The sequence below is a fragment of the Rissa tridactyla genome, chromosome 7, assembly GCF_028500815.1.
Source record: "Rissa tridactyla isolate bRisTri1 chromosome 7, bRisTri1.patW.cur.20221130, whole genome shotgun sequence".
Lineage (NCBI taxonomy): Eukaryota > Metazoa > Chordata > Aves > Charadriiformes > Laridae > Rissa > Rissa tridactyla.
In genome coordinates, this window is record NC_071472.1 from 16,500,465 (window position 1) to 16,524,917 (window position 24,453).

The following is a 24,453-nucleotide window of genomic DNA, read 5'->3' on the forward strand; positions in this document are numbered from 1 at the left end:
AGTTCCCATAAATGACAATATCCAGGGATGTTATTTGTTTTGCGGAATGATTTATCTTTGGGCAGGATATACTCTATAAGCAGCTTGTGTCAACTTTTGTAGAAAATAACCAGTGCCCTGTAACTGCACAGTGTCCCACCACAGTTTTTCCTCAATTTGGCTGCATAGACCTGTAATCACACACAGATCCAACCTGTCTATCAGTTTGTTTCGCACAATTTCAAAAGTGTTTGTGCTGTCTTTATACTTATTTCTTTATAATTCTGAAGGTGGTGTGATAATCTGTAAAATATTGATTACTTTTAGAAATTATGTGGAAGAGACTACTTTGGTTTTAACTGAATCAGAAGGTCAGGTAAAACTTGAGGAAAGTCTCAAGGAAGATCCACGTTTACAGAATTTAGTTATGAATAAACTTCTGGAAAAGTAAGTCCAGCGAGCTTCAAAGTTATTTGCCTTTGTTTTCCTCCTTTTTATTTTTCTACATTTATATTTTTAAGGCCGCAATCCACTTAAAATTTGTGTACATGCCTAATTTTATCACTGATAACTCCACTGAAATGAATCTATCTCCGAAGTTAGACATGTGCATCAGTCTTTGTAGATACAGCAGTAAATATGTAAATATTACAGGAATAAAAGGCAGATGGTAAACAGTCTTAAAAATCTACCAAGCACGCACTGGTTTAAGCTAAAATAGTGTCTTTAAAATAGGCTTCATCATAACTTGAAAGGGTCCGGAGAACAACAGAAAAAAAATAGAAGTTTTTTTTAAATTACATAAGGAGGAGGTTGAGAGATTTATTTCATGTGTGAAAGATGATTACCAGGAGCATGACAACGGCCTACAGATGTGTACGTTTTGTTAAAACATAGATGCATGTCAGAGAGAGAAGACAGAAGATAATGGGCTTAGTTTGCAGGTACAGATTTCTTTGTTAGATTTTCAGGTAGCCCTGCTGTCACAGATATTTCGGGGATGTCTCAGATCGCCAAGGTATCTCAGGAGGTTATATAATTGCTGTCACTGACCTTTGTAAGAACACGTTTGAGAAACATCTGTCAGTCAGGCACATCTGGGTATATCACCATCTAGGATACCTCTAGACTTTCCCTTTTCCTCCTATGTGGTGTAGCTATATTATTTCTTTAATATTTATCTAAAGATTCTTTGAGAGACACAGTTACTCAGAAAAGAAATACTTACAGAGATGTCATATGGTTTAATCAGATGGTGAGTGTGAAATTCAGAAAAAGTTTATCATCATAAGTAAATAAAAGGCTAATTCCACGTCTCACGGACAGTGGAGAAGAACAACAAGGAGTATTTCCCAGAGCAAGTAGATGCACTATGAGATGTCTGCAGAAGGATTTAAAACTGGAACATTTATTTATTTGACAGGAAAAATGGACACAAGTCCTAGAACATGCAAAGGAGAATCCAAACTATCTAAATTATCTGCACTATCTAAATTACATTTGCCATATTCTAAGAACAAAAACCACAAAAATTTAAAGCTATTGAACAACAGATGTCCCTAGATTGTAATTCAACAAATAGAAAGGAAAGAATATGAATTCACTTTGTAATGAATGAATATAATTCCTTAACTATACATATTCAAGGTTATATCAGAATTAAAATAATAAATTCTTAATCTCAGTACTAATAATTTGAAAATTTTTTTTTTCAAATTTACGCAGTAGTTCTCCAGCTTTAAAAATTATATTCCTATTGTAATTTCTAGATCGATGGAGGGAATGTATGAACCCTTCCTAAAAACTGCCGCTCACAGCTATCAGGTAGGTATTCATTTTATTATTTTAAAGTCATACACCATTAAGCATCTGCATCTCATAAACTCAGATACATTATGCTGTAAAGGCTACAGTTTTGCAAGTGACAGTAGCTTTCTCTGGTTGTACATTTTTTGCAGTTAATTCCGTGTTTGGACATTCACTTTTTTTCCCCTACAGTTACTTCTTTTCCAAGAAAATCATTGTAGGAGTGTTTCTAGCCAAGCTACTTGAAAAAGAGTTTCAGAAGTTTTACCATGTAAGTACTTCACCAGGACAGTACCTGTTTTCCCTCTGAGGAATTTCTGGAGGTGGCAGTAGTCCCAGCACAGGAACTGTGTTGTATAACCCCATTTTCACTCAGTCTTTTAGGCAGTTTACTTATTGTTAGATTTTTATTTGTTTGTTTGCACTGAAATGGTCTGAAACACAGATCCCATTTGAAAGAAACAGGTAAACACTCGGCAAATATGCGATCTCAGTAAAACAGGGAGCTGAAGGCAGCACTAATTGTCCATATGCCATTCCCTTCAGGAGACACCAAACCATAGAACTTGTGTACAACATGTGTTTATGTGTATTATGTGTTTAATATTATAGAGCAGAGCTGTCTCATTTTTAATTGCAGCCAAGGCAGCTATGCTCCTTCACAGCTGTAGTCTCTCTGCAGGATTATTCATTACATAATTCCTACCTTGCCAAGCTGTTCTTAATTAGTTACCTTGCTCACTAGCGAATCCTCCAATGGAACGGCTACCTGTATACATTTATATATATTCTCTATTTACTAGCTCATCTGGTGTGGCATGTAAAACAGCTGCAGTCCTTCAGATCTCATTATTGGCAATCCTCAGCAAATCTTTAATATTAGTCAAACATTCTATCATTACCAGCTGTCAAGTATATATGTGCACCTTATACAATCACGGTAAAGCCAATTTTAGGAAAAAAATCTAGCTATCCATTGTGCTAAGCCTCCTGAAGAATTTGATGTGCTCTTTGCTGTCTGGATAGACTTTGTTGTTGTTTTTTAAGATAGCACTCAACAATGGAAAGTCTAAGAAAGTTTCTCCTGTTGTTCACATGCAAATAATTATTAATGTAAAAAAACCACAAACAAACAAAAATTACAGGAAAACCTCAAAGTACATAATTGACTTTGAGTAAGATATACTTATTATTTGCTTTTAAAGAAATGGTGGAATGTATGTGCCATTTGAGAAAAGATTCATAACCAGGGAGCGCCTAACACCTCCATTACTACTTACTATCTGTTATTTTTATTAGAAAGTCAGTGTTTTACAAAAAAACCAAAACCACCCCATCCTGAAGAATTTCCAGAGTTGGTTTGAGGCACCAGCTGAGTATAACAGAAAAAAATAAATGAATAAAGCACAACGTAGCAATGCATTAATGATGAAAATTGCCAAATTTCTTTGATACAACAGAAGTAGGATTTAAGGGGGAATAAAGACGCTATTCTGCAAATCTGTGTAAAGAGCACCTTCCTTGTAGAAAAGGAGATGCGAGTGGATTGACATCCACAGAAACGCGTTTTTTACGTAGGGCAGGTGCTGGACCAGCAGTAGGTCTGAGGACCAGTGGGCCTAAAAGGCCAACATACCATAGTTTGTCGTAAGGGAATAACATGACAGAAGGGTCACAAAATAGGTTATGAAATAACCCTGGTTTAATGTTCAAAAAATATTTATAAAAAAAATAGATATTTCTAGGAGGTTTGTTAGATGGAGTAGAAATGCGGAGCCACTAATAGATGCAGGCTCAGGTACACTATTACTACACTACAATACAATAATTATCGGTAATACTATAGTAACCCATCAGTGCAGATCCAAGTTTGTTTTTCTAGGTAAACTGTAGAAAAAGAACACTCCAGACAACAATAGCCAAATTGGATGGTATTTAAATAGCCAAATACAGGAAGCAGATATTTATGAATTTGAATGAATACATGTGGGCTACCACAACATGGAATGTGTAATTAAACTATTTGCTTCTTTTTGCTGTGACAGATCACAATTTTGTCGGTCTGTTTGAGTTTCAAATTAGCGTTATTAATGTCTGTATGTGCCACTAAGGCTGCTGCTTCCCTGACACACTTAGCATCCTTAGAATCCGAGTTGGAGGTCAAACATGCAAACTGCAGCACATTAAATAACAATTATGAGTAAACCCTAAGATTTATGCTACAAGAGATAGATGAAGCTGAAATAACAGTTTCCTGGAGTAGGCTTGAAAAAGAGAAAGGGAGAGTGAAGGAGAGAAACCAACAAACATTTGAAAGCGCAGCAGAGAGTTTTACATAGCGAAAGGTTTAGGGCGTAACCTTAACTGGTGGACGGATCGGCATTGCCTGCTCCCATTTTCCTCCCAAATATGATCACAGACTTGTTTCAGGTAACAGAAGGCCAGTAGTATTGCCACGGAATTCCCAGGAATAATGGTGAGTGTAGCAGCCATGATATAAAACCTCCTTCCAATACACGTAAACCCACCAAACTGTGAAGAAGGGAGAAGTTATGCCATCAGCACAAGCCAACCAAAACACATTTATGTGACTTAGAAGATAAATATTTTCTCCTACTTCTACAATCTTCCAGCATGTATATTTATCAGATGTCTCAACAGCGACTTGCAAACACACTCACAGTTCTTTAAATTTAAACAATGACGTTTGTCCTAGCCTGGTCTGGTGAGTTTGAAAAATTGTTTTATGTAACTAGTCAGTTTGGGCTTTTGTTATTTCAAACAAGTTGGAACACATGCCTCTTCGCAGCAGAAGTGCTTCAATTTTAGTTAATGTTTGGTATGTAACGGGATCACAGTATAAGCTAAACTCAACTATTGATAATTTAAGTTACGTATTATTTTTGGATGGTAATTTGTCTCTAAATCTGCAGTCGCTCTGTTCTCTCAGTCTAGAACCCCTACTGGGGTCATATTAATTGTCCTTTGTTACCTTCACTTAGTTATTTCTAAATCCAATTTAAACTTGCCCTCCTCTTTGCATGAACTCTGACAAAGTTCAGCTGAAGCTTTCTTTGTGTCCTAATAACATCGGTATTCAGAGTCAATGGTTACATTATCATCTTACCAGGAATTCTGTTTTCTTAGAATTATTCTCACTTTTTAAGTGTCTTGGTTCTGTCTGCCTTGTAACTATTTGAACATTATTTTATGATATACAGTATAATAAACATTGAGCTGTATGTTTTACGTAACTGTTTAAATAGCTAATGCATCTGCAAGTATAATTTATGGGAGTAAAAGAGATTTGATCAGAAGCATTTAACTTTGCACAATTAACACTTTCAGCTAAGACTGTACAGAGAGGCTCTTCAGAACAGAAAAGCAGAAAAACAGTGTTGAAATGTCAGAAACATAAGCAAAAATTTTCAGTGTTGTTTAAAACATCTCTTCACTGAAAAAGCCATACAGTTAGTCCTGATTTTTGCCTTTTCTGACTGTCCTCAAACCCATCTACTGAAAAGATCTTTTCAAGTTGTGAAGTTACTTCTTTGGAATTTTAAATGCTTTCCAAATTCCCAAAAAGGGGACAAATTTGAATGTAACAGGCTATACGGTGAGAACAGAGCTTAAGGGTAATTTACTATGGAAGCAGCTTTAGTTTAACAGAAAAATGAAAACTGCTTCTCTCAATCTTTGGTGTCATCAACGACCTGGTGGTTGGACTCAATGATCTTAAAAGGTCCCCTCCAACCTAGACATTTCTATGATTCTATATGACAACAATTCAAATCTTAATCAGATATCAAAAAGAAGGTATTTAAATCAGAGCAAGCTAGCCAATCCCCGGTGTTGATAGCCCTCTGCATGATTTACTGTTCAGTGCTTATCAAAAACCCCACGAATCCACTGCAACAAATACAGAATTCAGCTCTACTTGTAGACTTTTTGTAGCAGGTTTAGATCCTTATCCTGTGCTTCTTATTGTGTACCACATGAAGTTATCCTGAGAACCACTTGCCTTGAAGTCCTAAGTTTTTAAAAACCCCAGAAAAAAGTAAGGCGCTACTAAAATATAACCATCACAAGGAACCATATGGCATAAGGAACCAGAGAAATAGAAACTGGGTGTAATTTAATGCTTTGCTGAGCTGCAGCGCTGCAGGGATTGCCAGCCTAATGTCACTGTGCCCTTTTAGTCTAGAAGGCCATCGTAATGAAAAACAACAAGATCCTTCAAGGTTTAATCCCTTCACAGACACTTGCTGGTTTGCCATCAGAGTGAAGAGCCCAGAAACACCAGTTTCACTATTGTAGCCTATCAGAAATGCAAAGACAAGAACTATTAAAAAATGACAATTCCTCAAGAACATTAAGTCCTCAGTATGGAATTCAGCCTAACTAAGGAGGTGGCCAGGAAGCGGAGTGAAAGCTTTTATTTCAGCAAGGAAACCTGAATTACATCCAAGAAAATCGCACTTCCTCTGCCCTCAGAATTCCAAGAAACAACGTACTTATGCCAAAATTCACCTGCCTCTGCCATCGCTCATGGTCCAAAACACAGTTTTGCCACCCAAATCTGTTATTTTACCCCCAGTTTAACGAGAGTCCTATAGCAGACAAATCCCTTCTGGGTAATCATCCAGCTGTCACCATTCATTTGCAAGTCAGCTGGATCCATGAACCGTATTGCACCTTGCTGCTGCTGGGAAACAGCCAATGCTGTCCAGGCATAATCCCGTAGGGATAAAGGCAGCATCTCAGAAGGGTATGTATACAGCACATGGCAGAAAGCAAGATTTTCTTCATCTGCACCATTTTCAAGGCAAACATGGAGTGCTCATCCATATTGTTTCCACGTGTTGTGATGGACTTGGCAGCGTTAGGTTAACGGTTGGACTCGATGATCTTAAAGGTCCTTTCCAACCTAAATGATTCTATGATTTTGCTTAGCAAGGGATCTCGCTATGCATTTGTGCAAGAGAAGCACTGGCCAACAAGAGCATCTGATAAAGCCTGTGAGGACCTGACTGCACTCCAAGAGAGAGGTGGTCCCAGATTCTTTGGGTTCAGGCTACAACCAAAGCCCACCACGCAGTGCCTGGTCACAGTGCAGTTCCGACTGCAATGTCTAGCACTGCTTCAAACAAAGGCACCCACCTGACAAAAATGCAGTGCTGAGTTTTGTGGCTGAAGAAGGTGAAGTAGTTTCGTGGAGGACTGGGATTACAGAGCCATCCTGGAGCAGCCTGCGGTGACCATCGGGTGAGGAGTGGGACCTGGAACTCTGGGAGTCGCAAGGGGCCACTACAACAAAAGCCCCAGGAACCAGCAGTTTCTCAGCGACCGACTCCCGTCTGGAAAGCACAACGGACTGACCGTGTTCCAGTAGAGATGCCACCATGCGCAGCAGCAAGTGCTTCGCAGTGAGTAAATGCATGCCAGTCTGCCACTTGCAGCTACAGTCTGGAGTAATAGCAGGCAGTAATTACTGCACTAATTATATCAAAGTAATTACATCTAAAGTTTGAATACCAACACACTATTGCTGAAGCATGGAGTCATTCTTTACTCGTAAAATTATTATGCTTTACTTGATACTGAAGTACTGCATCCCACACAGACCCATTACTTAGAAAGTAAGATCATTAGTCATCATAGCCGAGATTTACTACATAAGAACTAGAGCGCTGTCCTAAATGCAGCCACTACTAGTGCCACAAGCACAAAAATCAGTATTACTATTAAGCCATTTCCTTTTTTTTTTTTTTCAAGTTTATGGAGAGTGGAGAATAGTTCCAAAGCAATTCATAAAGCGTGTTAGAATTATGCAGAGGGACGCTGACTGACTTCCTCAGCTATCCCACCATCATAGACCCCACCTGTTATGCTAAATTACCATTTTTCCACTTTCTCCACAAGAGCTGGTCCGAACTACTATTAGAAGTCAATAATGCTTTAAAACCAGGGAGAAGAAACCATAGAATGTGTTGGGTTGGAAGGGACCTTTAAAGGTCATCTAGTCCAACCCCCCTGTGATGAGCTAGATGTTCATGTTCAACTAGATCAGGTTGCTCAGAGCCTCATCCAGCCTGGCCTTGAATGTCTCCAGGGATGGGGCCTCCACCACTTCTCTGGGCAACCTGTGCCAGTGTCTCACCACCCTCATTGGAAAGAACTTCTTCCTAATGTCTAATCTAAACCTACCCCGCTCTAGTTTAAAACTATTACCCCTTGTCCTATCAATCATGCCCTCGCAAACAGCCCCTCCCCAGCTTTCTTGTAGGCCCCCTTCAGGTACTGGAAGGCCACTATAAGGTCTCCCTGGAGCATTCCCTTCTCGAGGCTGAACAACCCCAACTCCCTCAGCCTGTTCTCATAGCAGAGGTGCTCCAGCCCTCAGATCATCAAATCAGCAGCAGAATACTGCACATCAGTCTCTTCCATATAAGCCACACAAGCGCTATCATGGCTGGTCCCAGTTAGTGAGGCAGAAGACCCAGAAGAAGAGAAGGAACCGTGTGTTACAGGGTAGGGCTCAGAGACTAAACGAAGTTTAAACTGAACCAGATGAGTTCCATTTTGAAAATTACTTGACTGATACAGAGACTGAAAACAAGCACCATGTGTTCTGAATTATGCTTCCAATATTTCTGTATTCCCAATTTATTAATTTATGCTAAAAAGAAACAGTCAATATTTTTCTGAAGCACAACTGTCATATAACCAGGGTAGCTCTACTCCTTCCAGTATGGTGAAGATTTATACCAACCTATTTTGAACCAACAGATCAAGACCAATGTTATTTCATAGGTTGTTCCTAAAGCTCTACAAGCTCTCAGCAAAAAAACCCACCTTGTAATACAACACCAAGTAGCATAACTCTTAAAATATTAAGCAGAGGTTAAAAAGCCTTCTTCTGCCACAAACCACCCCCACCTCGCCTCAATTTTTCTAGAAGTGTACTGCAGTCTTCATTACAATAAAAGCCCCAAACTTGGTAATTTTTCCTTCGCATCTCTGCTTCCAACTCACCTTATGACAAGTCAAAACACTTTTTGATTCAGTAACGACTTCTGTAGTGACACTGCCCTGTTTAGCAGTTACGATGGTTTTACTGCATGATTAATAAATAGAATATAAGCGACAAGGGAAACAGCTTTTATTTCAGCAACTTCTCAACAGTAGCAACAAAAACAAGGAAAACGGAGCACAGAATGTATTTGTGTTTACTAATGTTTTCCTTCAGTTTACTTTGGAGACAGAGTCCCTCTTTCTCCTTGTCTTTGAACTTCAAAATATTTCCAAACAATCTGTTAGAATTTTAGGACAGTCAAGTCATAATTATAAATTAGGTCCCAGTTCAAAAATATGATGTGAAGTGCTCCTAACAGGATTTGTTCAGCTCAATGAATGATTTTTATTTAAGTGTTTTAAAAAACAGTATTTTGTTGAGCAGACACAATAATCAGATAAATAATATTTCAAACATCAGTACAAACTTCATTTACAAAACCTTTCCAGAATTTTTCTGAAAAAGGCTCTTCAGCTGATAAAAATATAGTCTATTAATTGCCCTGAAAACCAGACAGGTCTAACCAGGATCCAGTCACTGGATACTATCCTTCCTGTGGTACCATTTAATTCCTTTTTCACTTTCACATTCATCCATGAGGGCACATACATTGCTATGTAAATATGTGGCTATATAAAAAGTCTTTTATAGGACCTGTCAGAAATTTCAACTCCATATTTTTAGTTATGGAACCAGGTACATGGATCCACAGTTTTAACAAAACGCACACATGATGGACATCATTTCCGGAAGCGTTTAAATAGCGGATGGATGTGTTTATTTGCAGATGCCTTACTCCGTGAAGAGTGGTATTCCATGTAAACCGTATCATCTGCTCCTGACATAGAGCTCATTGTGCCTGTACGACGCGACACCTGCAAGTAAGGGGAGAAAACCACATGCTTAGTGTGTGATTAGACAGACCAGCTCTAACTTACTGGTGCCCGCTGGCTACTGGGCGGCACTGTTCATTTAGTGACCTTAATGCCAAAAAGTCTTTGAAGTTTTTTTTTCTTAAAAAGAATTTCTACAAAGAAAGTCAGTGCCTGCCACTCACCGTAAGTATACAAACATATATAACATTTAATATGGAAAGATACGTTAGAGTGGGAATTCATAATACATTTCAGCATAACGCCATTTAGCTAAAAATTAACTCCAGAAAATTAGTTATCACATTGTAGCTTGATTTTAACTTATGTATCAATAAATGTTTCAGGCTATTTATTTTTCTTTTATCTGTTTCTGAAAATGTTAAACTACGACAACAATAGTACTTCTGAAAATGATGTGGCCTTTACGCTTCTGCCCTCTGGGCACGAGGAAATCAGCGCATGACTCAAGGAGCATAGTGCCACCACAAGAGTATGTGCTCTGACATAGATGTATCTTAAAAATATTATAAAATATTTTCATTGCTTGTGACTTAGAAGATTTACTTCAAAATCTGTAACAACAGATCTGTCATCTTCTCCCTCAAATATAATGAAGGATATGAATTCCATGCCTAGCTTTTTTCTAGTGCCCCACAAGTGACTTACTCAAATAGCTAAGTACTAATGCAGCTTAAAAAATAAATCTATTCTCCAATGTTTCACAAAGATACTAGGGCATCAACGATGGCATCACATTTAGAATTAAAATGGAACGGTCCGGCTCTGTCGCATTTGTGGTCATCCTTTTCAAAGCATTCTTCATTACCTGAGCTGACTTTGAGCCATATTCCCCAGCAACTACTTCCTCCTCCGCATCCAGGTCAGACGCTTGCAGGACCTTCTGGAGAAGCTGCTGCTGTTCTTCTTTGGATGAAAATGAAAGTTCTTCTTCTTCCATGCCTGCAAGCTTTGTTATTACCTAAGAAACAGAGCACAAAGTGAGGGCTCTTCCTCCTCAGCGTTAGCTATTCAAAACCAAGACAAGGATTTTGGACTCCATACCCTGTTAGAACTGCCTTCAACTTTTATTGATGGTGTGAATTTCTTAATACAATGGAAAGCACAGATACATACAAAATCTTGTTACATGGTGTACGTATATATACACGCATCCATCCCTTGCTATATTCTAGCTGGAAATGCAAAATACAAACCTTTGGGAGGAAAAAAAAAAAAAAAGAAAAGAAAAGAAAAAAGAAAAGCTCTGGGCAGAGGATGTCAGCCAAACACCGTCCATACCAGCTTGACCAAGAACCTGACCAAAGCACATATAGCTCAGATGCATATTCAGCTTACTGCAAGGTTTGATGCAGGCTCTAGATTTGTCTAGTTTAAGAACTAGTACTTTATATTTAACAAAAATAATCCACTAGCTTTCCAGACACTGAGAATTTTAGTAACAAGCACTGAGAAATATGCGGAAAAAAAAAAACAACTAAAAAATTGAGATATATCATCAGTCGTTGAGAGACAGTGCAGAAACTTGCAACAAAGTAGCAGCAGCAGAGCAAAAGGACGCTTTCAACATTTGTGTACTTTTCTGTTAGATTTGCTGTCTTTGAAATTCTTAGTAACTCATTTGATAGCCATGGATGCAGGGCACATGCCATCTACTGGCAGCACAGTGCCATATACTCCATTAGCTGAAGAACCTTCTGAAGAATTGAAGAACTCTCAAGTTTCTGTTAAAAAGCTCTACAATAGGCAGCTTGCTTTCTTAATTAAAGGTATTTTGAAAACATCACAAGAAATTTTCCTGCAATTAAATGCATTCTGGTAAACATATTTTTATGCATGAGAATCTCAGTTTTCCCCACTATGTTTCCAACTCAGAAGAGGTTTTGAGAAAGACGTTCTAATTCATCCATTTCCCTTGATTATGTAGTGTTTCTCCTCCTCATCTTCCTTTTTCAACTTATCTCTTGAGTCAATACAATTAGAAACTAATTACCTCAGTAATCTGGTCTGGATCTGATCACAATGACTGATAAAAAAATAGAAATACAGCTTAAGGTAAACCAATCCACATTAGACACAAAGTACTGTTTTTGAAAAATGCTAGAATGAACAATCAGTGTCGTGGGCTGTTAGCAATGGCAATTTCCAATTCGAAAATGGATGTCTTCCTGAGACGTGTCCTAGCTTTAAGAATCCTTTCAGGGAAGCAACCTGTCCTACTATATTTGGCTAAAAGAACACTATGGTTCCCCTTCTTGTTTATTTAGCAGGGTATGTGCTATGATCTTCTCAAAAATAAAGAAGTCACGAAAAGCAGTTTTAAATTGCATTAGCCTGTTTCCAGTTGTGGTTGCAAAACAGTGCTAACGTGATTCACAGAACGGAAAGAATTCCCACTGCATCATCGTTTTTTTAAGCTGTTCAACAGATGCCAAGTTTAAAGTTATCCCCAATACTTTGACATAGTCAGTTCTTCTGCTAGTTGTTTAAAATTTAATATATTCTACATTCAGCCTCTAAATAAAAACACAATACAGTAAATAACTAAACCGTGGTTAGCTAACACAAAAAACCCGCCAGCAGTAAACTCCATGCAGTAAATTGTGATGACAAGGCTCCTATTTAAGAAGCAAAGACAAAATATGTGATTTAGCATAAAATATTATTCCAGTCCTCTTTTTGATGAAAGGCAGAGAATGTAGCAATTGAGAGATGGTGAGAAGAAAGTAAGTCCTAGGAAAAAAGTGAAAGCTGTTACCCTTTTAAAGGGGTAATGAATTTTTAGTAATTTAGGAACAAAAACTTCTGAAGGAGAGGACATCAGCACTGAAATAATTACCAAAAGATGAGGTAGAGTCTCCATATTTGGAAGAATAAGAAGAGAAACATCTGCTGGGAATGACACACACATAGTTGATCCTGGCTTGGAATGAAGAGACACAATAGATGGTTTCTTGGAAGTTTCTTCCAGCCCTTTTATTCTTTGATGCCAGCTATGACTAAGGCTTAAAGTTTGGCAAACAGAAGAAAATAGATATTCTAATATTTTGTTCCTAAACTGCAAATAAAGAACATTCCAGCACTGGTGAGCTCCAGATACTCGGCTGCCACTTGCACTGCGTTTTTTCTTATATTACACCAAAGCTCCCAGAAGGTCTTCCTTGCAAAATAAAGTCCCTCTATTTTAACCTCTTTCTTAGTTCTAAAATCCAAGGCGTTCAAATATAAGTAAAGGGATTTATCTAATCTTCTTGGCTATAGCCACATAGATGCATTTGCTGCATATTAGTAATTAGTAATTAGCTGCAGCTTAGTACTGATCTGCAATTTTGTCAAAATACATTCACTACAAAGCAAAACACGGTTTTTACCTATTAATACTGTGACACGTCTGTTTTGGTGTAAGGACCCCCTTAAAGCTCTCTTTAATGGTGATGACAGAGCAGTTATTTACTTGAGCATGGCTGCAGCTCAGAGAGGTTTCACCCATCGCGATGTCCTGTGGTGCACGTATGCCTCTTGAGGAAAAGCTCTCAAATAGCTCCAGTGCTTGCCCCTGCACCTCCAGCAATCCTTGCGTGATTCTATCAACACCGTAAGCTTGAGCTTGTTCCCTAAAGGCAGACATGGGAGCCTTATCTTTTATTCTTCTCAGCAATGTGTCTTATTGGGAAGGCTTCTAATCAGAGCAGTAAACTCCAGTTCTGTAACGGAATAATTTACCTAAAGCAAGAGATATCACGACACTCTGTTGCCTTTAACAACCCAATCGACGGGGGAGCCCATGGATTAAAAGAAAAATAAATGAGATACACTGTGAAATCTATATAAGAGAGGAGCTTTGGTGAAATGAGACTTTATGTTTGGAAGAAGACAACATCTAGAGATACACAATAAACTGAAGCACAAGGGGTGATCAATTTTCAAGGATGTCTGGAGAAATGAGACAGCATTCAGCCCTTTACAAAAGGGGCTTCAGGAGAAACTTCTGACTTACAAGCCATGGTTCTGGTACATTGTCAACACTGAAAATGTTCTCTATTTTGAGGACTATGTTTTAGTTGTAAGTAGGAAGATATCTACTCTGCAGTAAGTCTTTTTCCTGTAGTAAATTCTGTCATTTCTGAATCAATTAACATTCAACCCAGTGATTTTGGTAACATACTTAATTCCATGCTAAGAAAATTACAAGAGGAAGGTCAAACTGTTGGCAGAAGCTAAGTAAGCAGTCTGAAGAGCTCCGTTAGCCAGAAGAGTTTCTGCTACCACAGAGCCACCACATCAACACGTCTGCATCCTGACTGATTTTCTGTACCACTGCAGGCTTTAGACAGCACTGTGGAAACGGTGCACAAGATTAGTGCGCGGACAAAGATCCCTGAAAGGTATTTGTTTTGGAATGGGTTGCTAGACATTCCAGACACCTAACTATGATTCCCAGAGTCAGATGTACGAATATAGGACAGATGAATCCTGCCCGTTTTATGTTGTCTTTAGCCACAAGCAAAAAGATTTTTGCTCCATAGGGAAACACTGGCCTGAGACAGGAGTTCTTTGGAAACTATTTGAGACTTGTGATGTTCCGGAAGTTTTCTGAATTGTTGCTGGCCACTCCGACATGAACACCTATCAACAAGGCTTTATGCACAACCAGTACAATAACGTATAATAGGAGGACTGTACGGATGGACAACTGAAGAGCATGAACATAAACCAACCATGCAAGTAATGTTCTGCTTCACTCCCCAGTGGGTTCTTGGTTTGAAGTTAGAATACTTACCTTCCTAGAAGCTGTACTAAGTTACTTCTATCTACCCTCACAGTAATAGAGATGATAAAACAATACTGGAACAGTTCTTGCTTGCAAGCAAAACCTTCATTAATACATTCCACAGCCGGAATTTTCAAGTATTTGACATGAAAGAATATGAAAGTAATATTCTTAGGCCACAAATATAATAAATGTCAAGGGACAAGTTACCTTGAAGCTATAACCTTGATCTACAAGAAACCGTTGTCGTTTTGTTGAATATGCCATTTCCTGAGTGTCTTGGGATACAAGAGAATAAAAAAAGGCATTGTATTCCTCTGCAACCATGCCTAGGAGACAAACACACCGAGTGATTAGTTCCATTTGGAACACTGAAACCAAGAACAAAAAAGATCTGGATACTGAAAACAGGTGTTTAAATAAGTTGTTTCTCCACATAAAAAATCTGCAAGCTTTAGCTGCACCCAGACCTGACATTAACTGATTGACAAATTCCTATTCTCATCCTTAATAACTTGAGAATGGGTGAAAAGTTAAAAACGGAAAAGGAAATGTAGACTACCACAATTACATTAGTGCTCTGAGAGGAACCTGCTTCTTTATTATGCTCAGCAAGGTGAAAGATAAAATTATTTTCAAGTCTATTATGTAAAGCAGAAGTAAAAAGTCGAGAGCCAGGATTGCAACACACATCCAAAAAGTTCAGTAGAAAAACACAAAAGAAAAGTTTTATCAATGGAAACCAGAGTTCGCTGTGCTTTTGCACTAAAAAAGGTGAAACAAAGATATTTACCTAAGAATTCATAGGTCTATTTGAAGGCCAGGATATACCAGGCTGCGTATAATTTTTTTTTTTAAACTTACAGTCCTAAATATCTATTACCCAACAGCATTGGGTTCTCTTTTAAAACCCAAGGTTTCACTGAGACTTTGTTAATTCACTAACATGTGATTTGTACGCATTTTCAAACAAAGCCCCAGCTGTAACAAGCACAAACTGCACATAAAATAAGTGTATGCAGATCTTAAATGCAAGCAGGAAGTATTTTAAGAATCATTTTTCTAAACAAAGAGCTCCTTCGTTATGTGTTGTAGAGTCGCGACTAGTTGGAAACCAAATCCCATTTTTAAAATAAAGTAATCTGCAGTATCAAAAACGTGCTTTCTAGAGACTTGCTTTTTAGAGTTAATACTATGATTTTTTAAAAATTATTTCATGTTAAGGAGATTATCAAGGAATTAAAAAGTGAAAGCCTGAAAGAACAAAAAGTTAATTTTCCTTCAGCTTTTTTTGTCCTTTGGAAGTTTTCCCAACACAAAGCTTTAGTGACCCAGAAAACGCTTCATTTTCATTCACTGCTATATAGGCATATATTCTTTTTGACTGAAACATAAATCCAAGAACAATATAAAGAAGTATCATGAACATCCAGTTTCTCTGCAGTTCTGCGATGCAATGATCCAGGGCCCAGAGCCCAACAACCACCTCATTTACCTTTTTTGGCTCTCAGCACTCGTCCCAGTCTTTGAGCCTCCTGTCTTCGAGACCCACCATGGGACGAGATCTGAATCAGAACATTGGCTTCCGGCAGATCGAAGGATGTGTCACCTACCTGGAACAGAGAAGCAGCCTCTGAGCAGCATCTTATTTCCACGTGTCATAAACAAAGGCTTCATACAAAGTACACTTTGTGAGCTGCGATACAAAGGTGTCAAACACACAACATGCACGTATAACTCACTCTTAAGTTCATTCTGAAGATGGGTACGATGACACACTGAATGTCCTCGCTTACCTTGGAAATGAAAATAGTGTTGATTTTTGGGTTGTGCTTGAAGTTTTGTAGAATTTGCATTCTTTCTCCTTGTGCGGTAGGACCATATATATAGGGTCTGAAAAGAACAGAACACATGCAAATTAAATCAATTCAAGATTCCTCTATCATTTCTTATCAGGAACTAAGATAGCACAGCAGGGAGCATCTGAATTGATATAAAAACCAAAACAGATTTTGGTACATCTTACACTTTACTTTTAGCTTGTTTGGCTCTTTATGGCAGCCACCCAGTTGGCTGTGGAACCCTCTGCAGCAACCCAGTCTGCCAGAAATAAATTCTGACAGTTAGAAATGTTTTGCAATTACACGCACCAATGAAGCTGTAGAGCAACAGACTGAGTGCATTTGCTGAGCCTACATGAAAGACTGAAGGCAGCTGTTAAAATAAGAGGGTTTTTTCCCTCAAATCTACTGAGTTAGCACATTGACAGCTGCAACCTTTGCTTCCTCGAAAATCCAGGCTTCTCTATCCATGATATGCTGAGTGTCACAAGCTGGCTGTTGGATGTTGTTCTGGGAAAATTTGCCTTTGAAGTTAACCTCTTGCCCCTCCTAAGACCTTCTGGACCTGCTGAAATGAGAACAAGGTCCCAAAGGTTCCATGGCCACGAGCAGCTCACAGTGGCATTTCACCTAAGGTTTCTAATGTTTGATGGTGAATCACCTGGAATATTCAAGATCTCAGTCCAGAAGGCTCACACAAACTCTTGGTCACCCACAGACTTCCTGAGTAACTTGGGCTACTATGAATTTCCAAGATTCTCTCTAGAGTCTGGCTGTTTTCCTCCTGCCTAAGCAGAGCTTAAAAAAAAAAAAAAAAAGCCAGAAGTGGCAAAGCCCACATGAAAAACAAGAGGTCTGCAGGAGTGCATAGACACTGCTTTTTCATCTGTTGCACTACTTTTCCAAACGCTTGTTAACAAGCGCCTTCAAGTAACAGGAATTAAGTTCTACAATTTCTATTTTGTTCACACTTCCATACATTATTTCTAACACAAGGAACCAACCTCAAATGTTTCATTTAACTTTTAATGTTGCAAATAGGTGGGTGGTAGCTGAACATAAGCATGCAGCACACAGTGCTAAGGTTTTTTTATTCTTATCAACTAATTCCTGTGCGTTGGCTCCTCTTGCTTTCTTTACTACAAACTATTTTTCTTTTACCAAACAATTCTAGTCACCTGTAATCTAATTCTTCTACTTTGTGTACTTAATCAGATTTTTAGAAAAGCACAGCTAAAAATGAGTGGCAAATGCGTCAACTCTGAAACAATACTGTTATTATTCAATTAGTGTCATTCAGTAATGGTTTTAAACCTTATTTGAAATTTCATTTAATATTTAAATTGTGACAACTTTAATCCCCAACAAAACTTAAATGGAAGATTTAAACTGAAACTAAAGCATTTGTGAACCTTCTGTTTCTTAAAGCCACCAAGAAGGGGTTCGAACACATTTTTTATTAAGAACAAAATAACCTAGAACTCCTGGCTATCAATCCTCCATTTCAATCCCCACCCCCACCCAGATCCTACTTGACAATGATTCATTAACACATATCTGAGTACCTTCCTGAACCTACAATATTCAATGCTAGACTGATTTTTTTTTTTTTCTAAAATGACCCCTTTTCCTCACTGCAAAAAGACATTTGAGGGATTTGCAAAGATAGATCCCCCTCCCATTAACTGACATAACTGTCAAAACCATAGAGGCACAATCTTTCAGAAACACTGATTTAAACATATTAATAACACCAGTAAAAAACAGCACATGAGCTATACAACACTGGATGACAGACTCATGACAGAGTAAAAGCTGGCAAAGCAAATTTGAATTCTGCAGCCCCCAAAATTACTAGTCAAACTAATTCCTGTCACGTGCATGGTCTTTCCCTGACAGTCCCAAGGGAAAGGGGGGTAGGTAAGGGAGGAGCCGGCAGAGCCAGCCAGGCGATGGCCATCTCTCCCTCCATCTGGGAGCGTCCTCCGTCCAGGAGCCCAACCACCCCACATGCTTGAACCAGGCCATGAGCCGCGCGGTGGGGACTGGCCAGCCCGGGCCAGGCAGAGAGCCTCGGCTACAACCACTGTACCCGCTGCGCTGCTCTCTCCTCCGTACACATATAATTCCTGCCCCCTCCAAACCAACAGCTCCCCTTGTTTCAGCATGCTCCTAGCAGCCTATGATAGAAAATTCTCTGGTTAAAACAAAGACTCCCTCACCTTTATCCAGCACTGCAAGCCTCCTTTCTTTTTAACACTGACAGCCATATAACCTGGCACTCCACACGTGATGTAAGGAATGGAGAATTCACTCAAGAACACGAATAGCAAGCACCTAATATTTCTTTAACTGGTTTCCCTGCCCTGCTTCTGGAGCATCTGCCCCACTTAACAACTGCCGCACTACTTAGCAAACACCCCCTCCCAGCATCATCTTTGCTAAAGGCTTTTTCTGTGGTGCACTGAACACTGCTAGAGACATTCCAGAGGCATCATTACAGCTAATCTCTGTCCAGACAGATTAAAATAATGATGAGAGAGACCACGGGCGTTGGAATTCATCCAGCCCCATTAGCTCTGCTTACTATTTGATGTCAGAGCAAGCCAGTACAACATGGCTGTTAAACTACAGTCAAAACTGACCACGAATTTTGGAAAGCAGTTTTGCTAAGAAGTACTGCTGAAGTTCCTAGACATGAAATCATACGTAGCTAAAATGCCCCACAGCTTCCAGCAAGCAAGGCGTTATGTGGGCTATTACGTTATTATGTTACACGGGATGAGGCCAGCTTCTATGGTTATTTTCCCCGAAAACTGTTCTATGCCTTATCCTGGCAAACACTCTCCCTGATCATCCCTCCAAACCCTACAAACACACTGACGCTAACCCCACATTAAACTCCATTTGCATAACTTTCCATAACTGCACTCATGTTAGAGTCATTTAAGGTAGCTGAGGAGCTCATGGGAGGAATATCCTTTTGTTTATTAAATGCTTACAATAATTCTAGGCAGTGCAGTGGTACAGCACAAATCCCAAAAAAGTTTGTCTTAAGTTTTTTAGACAAGGTTAAGACCTTTTGAGAACCTGCAGAGGAATGCCCCGAGGTCCAAAAGATCTTCAAAGGTGCAGAGAGTGTATGTTTGAAAACCTTCATCACAGAGACAGGGGAAGCTATGATCTGTTAAAGAAATAGTTCTAGTGATATTTTTAAAAGCCCTTCATTTCTCCACTGGCTTTCAATAATAGTGAATGGAGAAATGGATGGAGAAATACTAACAGTCTTTCACAGAAATCTTGGATGAAAACTCCTCTGAGGCAAATGCTGAACAGAGATTCTTTTCAAACAGTTCCACACTGAAATAATGTTGCAGTGACAATAAAATACCCTCCTGAGTTCCTTTTCACGTAGGAGGACTGTAGTTAAATCAAAGTATTACAAGAAATATCTAAAGACCACTGAAAGCTGTGAGATTACGAGGCAATTTTCCAGGAAGGAGGAAAACAACAGTGCCATCGTTGGTTGTGAACACTTACTTCCCAAGCCTGACTGCATACTCCTTCAGTGCAAATACGTTGTCAGCAAATACGATGATTTTATCATTTCGTCGCTCATGAAACTTGATGAGGAACTGGCAAGCTCTGAATTTATTTGGGTTCATGGTGTACAGCAGTATCCGTTTCTTTGTTTTGATAGCTACATATTCTCTATAAAATTCAGGTGACATTGGGCACCAAACCTAGAATTACAAAACATACACACAAAGTAATCCTCCGTTATTTATTTTTTTTATTCCACTGGGAATTGAAAAGGTACTGGGGGGATCATAATGCATTATGACTTTCTGTATAGATTTTAACACAGTAATTTCTGTACCAAAATGAAAGCTACCAGTTGGTTTCCAGCACTGCCAAACTCTGTTTAACCTCATTAATATTCTGGCCTTCCAAAATGTGTTGGCAGTGGCACTGGAACAAGACTGGAAGATATTTCCTTTATGTTTCATACTTAATAATTTTACTGAATGCTACTACTTTTTACAGAGCAATGATTAAGGGAATGAACTGTCTGTATAATCTCCCTGTAACAGCAGTCAAAGCTTTTTTCATAAAAATTAATTTTCATCCATATCCTGAAAGCTAAGAGACACATTTAGTTTTCATTACAGAACAAATTCACCAATGTTTTTTTTCATATACCCACAAAGGAGTGATCTTTCTGGAGCCCTCAGCACAGGAAAGACATGGACCTGTTGGAATGTGTGCAGAAGAGGCCACAAAAATGATGAGAGGGCTGGAGCACCTCTGCTATGAGGACAGGCTGAGAGAGTTGGGGTTGTTCAGCCTGGAGAAGAGAAGGCTCCAGGAAGACCTTATAGCCCCTTCCAGTACCTAAAGGGGGCCTACAGGAAAGCTGGGGAGGGACTCTATGAGGGAGTGTAGGAATAGGACAAGGGCTAATGGTTTTAAACTAAAAGAGAGAAGATTTAGACTAGAGGTAAGGAAGAAATTTTTTACAACACTGGCACAAGTTATCCCAGAGAGGTGGTAGATGCCCCGTCTGCAGAAACGCTCAAGGTCAGGTTGGAAAGGGCTCTGAGCAACCTGGTCTAGTTGAAGATGTTCCTGCTCATTGCAGGGGACGTTGGACTAGATGACCTTTAAAGGACTCTTCCAACCCAAATGATTCTATGATTCTTTATTTTAAACAGCTATTGAGTCTACAACTTTCAAAACACTAGGATTGATTAGAAGTTTTCAATAGGTTTCCCTAAGCAACTATTTTATTATATAAATCCATATCATAGTATTGCACAAGTTTAGGCTTTCTATTTTTTCTACTGTAGCATGAAAATAGAAGAAATTATGAAGTTTAAAAGTTTATGCCAGTGCAATGATACTATCTATAGCATATAATGACACTATCTATAGTGCATATAATTTAGAAGATATTCATTCTGCTGTACATGCATTATTCCCCCATATCCATTGCACAGTGCAAATTAACAGAATACTGCAAAGAAAAGCCTCTTTCATAACCATCATTCAGCTAAGGAAGTTATGCGACAATTTACAGGAGTTTATTTAAACAACCTGGACTGTTAAGAACAGGTTTTTGTTTCAAAACATTTTTTTCCAGTGAGTTAAATCCTAGATGAGGCTTTTTTCGTCCCTTGACTACATTAACAATAAATTTATGCATTGAATAAGCTCCATTGTTATTGTATACTGTCTATATGAAGGATTTAAAATTCTTAAATCAGAAGAAAATATTTCAAAGTGAGAACGAAATATGAATACTGAACATTTGATTGTAGTAAAATACTTTATCTATTGCTCAGTGCCTCTGACTACATAGCAAACTGAATATATTTTGATTTGTATTTGCACTCTCTTCTGGATTTGGAAATGGATGAGATCTACCTCTCACCCCAATGAGCTTTCCATTTCCACATTTTGCAAGATGCACACTCCAAGCCAAAAAGCTTAGTATGGCAGCTGGGAAAGGGATTATTTGTAAATCACAAAACTCTGAAAATATAATTGAAGGACAGGCTTGTTCTCCTTTTTTAAACTTTTCACTTTTTTAACTGTGCTGCTTGTTCTCTTTTAGAGCAGTGAAAGAGCAGTACCTGCAATGACAATGACCTGCCTTACCAGACTGCCCTCTCTTGCCACCTGGGAAGAACTGCACTTAAAGAGCAAACCAGACATCTTTCGTGGCTTCGGGGAATACGCCAAGTTGATTAAAGATGCTACTGCTCAACAACATATCAAGAAAATCCAAACAAATATGCAACGCAGTCGTGCACGTAGTAGACTTGTTATTTATCAGCCACCAACATTGCTTTTTTTGATTCTTTGCTTTTGTTAGTCCTATCCAATGTTATGTCAAAACATTGGCCTAAGCCTAAAGAATATAAACTTGCAGAATTTTCACATGATTCAGGACAAAGGTAGCCCGTGCTTCACTTTTCAATGTCTAAAGGGCAGTTCAGAGACTGAGAAGAATTATGCTCCCAAGGCAGAATCAACCAAAGTGCCTAAACAGTCAAATTTAAATTTGCAGACCGGTTACTCTCCCTTCAACCTAGTTATTTTCTAGATGCTCTTCACTTGCATTCTATTACTTAAAAATAGTTGTAGGGTTTCTTCCTTCTACAGCCTCCAGTTTGCACAAATTTCAAAAGGAGAACAGCTGACCTGCATCTGCATCTTTTATTCCAGTACCAGAACTAGGAAGAATCCCATGAAACAAGCAAGACAGGTTTGAAAAAAACAAACAACCCCCACAACAAAAAAAACTTCTCCCAAATGAAAAGAAAAAAAACAAACAAACCAAGAAAGAAAGTGAAAAACCCCCAGAAAAAACCCCAAGAGACAGGTAAGTTATGAAACTCCACCATAGCAAGTTGTAGCTGCTAAAACTTCACTTCCATTCAATGGCAGTCCAGACAAGTTAATGAAGAAGAAACGCAGTGATGGTTACAGAGGAACCAAGTATAGGTCATAAAAGATGGATGGCTTGGAGAAGTATCAGGAGAAGTAACAGATATGTTTGCCTTGTTTTTATACTCTTCCCTAAGTATCTTTCTTGTCAATTACCAGACACAATATATTAAATTAGACCTTTAGTCTGACCGGAAAGTTTACTTTAACATTCAAATGTGCCTGTGTGAAAGGCTTCCACTTCTCTGGTACCTGTTTTTCTCTCATCATATGTTGGAAGAACAGAGGTCACACCCTTATATTGGAAAAAAATAGTAAGATCCACCCCTGTGTTTTCAGTTTTCACCCTCATGCTTTCAGGCTTGAATTAAGTGGGTATTTTCTTATTTTTTTTTTTAAACTTTCTACTATCATTCTTTGTTTTAAGAGTTACAAGGATTTTCCTCAAACTACAGTCTGTCTACCAGCTGAAGTCTCCAAAAAGCAGCTTCCAGCATGCCACCTGATGTTATGCTCATTGTAACACCATGCTGTGCTACCACAGAGAACTGAGCTTCAGGTACGAAGTCATGTCAGACAACACAAATGTCAGCTGCATCGAACTAGGTCTACGATACTGCAACCACTGTTCACTTCTCCGAATGCTGATCTGGGGACAGGCCATCAGGCACCACAATCCCCGCCAAGAGAAAGAGTGCTGAAGTCACTCTGAAGAACATGTGGCTGAAGAACACGTGGTTACTGGATTTGCCACTTGTTCATACCGACCAGTGACAGCCTTGCCCAAGCTACGAAGTGAATGAAAAGTCGTAACAGCACCCGATTTTACCAGTTAAATACTTACAATTGTATACATCTTTCTTAAAAAAACCACCCAACAAACAAGTTATAAGCATACTAAAGAAACACTAGTAGTACCAAAAAGCAGAGCATCACCTCGGCACACTGGACTTTAGCAATGTAGCCACTGTTCTGCAGCTCCATCCAGTTGGCTTCATAGAGTTTTGGTCCGATCAGGAAGTTCAGGTCAACAATTTTATCATCTTCTCTGACCAGGGTAGCAGTCAGCCCCAGTTTACAATGAGCTTGCACAATGGTGAGCACACGTCTGAACATTTTTGCTAAGAAATGCAAGACAAATTTTCTGTTTACTTTCCTGAATGGATTTAGAAGACACATACTGCAACTTAAAAAACGACTTTCATCAACTCCTGAACACAGAGCAGGCACCAGCGTTGGGAAATTTTACCCCGTTTCACATACACTTCTAACAAAGCTGTGTTACAGCAAAACTTCACACTGATCGCAGCTTTAGTTTACATCTTCAGTGTACTCTGAAAATCCCAGTAAACCTTCTGGCATCTGCATTATTTCCCATTTGCCGAGATAAAATCAATATACTCAGAGGTTACACGGCTTGGTTTAGGTGATACAGTATTTCATAGAAAGAACTATGACACAAGGATTCTTGGCTGACTCTGCCACGTTCAAGACTTCTAGCATATGGCAGAACTACTCATCCTTAGTATTGCTAGAGATCCGGTAATTGCAGACTCTGAAGACAGAGAGGAGATTCTATACCTTAATTTTTATGAAACCAAGAAAGAACAAAAGTGAAAGAACAGTAGCAGCAAT

At 38.8% G+C, this 24,453-nt stretch overlaps 1 protein-coding gene across 2 annotated transcripts in view; it reads right to left on the reverse strand.

The window, feature by feature from the left end:
* Nucleotides 1–1,365: 1,365 nt before the first annotated feature.
* ERCC3 (ERCC excision repair 3, TFIIH core complex helicase subunit) overlaps nt 1,366–24,453 on the reverse strand; it is a 30,559-nt gene continuing 7,471 nt past the window's right edge. The window contains exons 9-16 of one of the 2 annotated variants that reach the window (XR_008467824.1): nt 23,755–23,939; nt 19,906–20,108; nt 16,321–16,417; nt 16,020–16,137; nt 14,735–14,853; nt 10,562–10,714; nt 6,946–9,735; nt 1,366–4,317 (exon numbers count right to left, since the gene is read on the reverse strand). Coding sequence is in view for 1 of the 2 variants with exons in the window: in XM_054210017.1 (XP_054065992.1) it covers nt 9,601–9,735; nt 10,562–10,714; nt 14,735–14,853; nt 16,020–16,137; nt 16,321–16,417; nt 19,906–20,108; nt 23,755–23,939 (1,010 nt within the window). In the remaining variant the exon portion in view is untranslated. Of the gene's footprint in view, nt 9,736–10,561; nt 10,715–14,734; nt 14,854–16,019; nt 16,138–16,320; nt 16,418–19,905; nt 20,109–23,754; nt 23,940–24,453 lie in introns of both variants that reach the window. The other variant, XM_054210017.1, reaches the window with a different exon arrangement.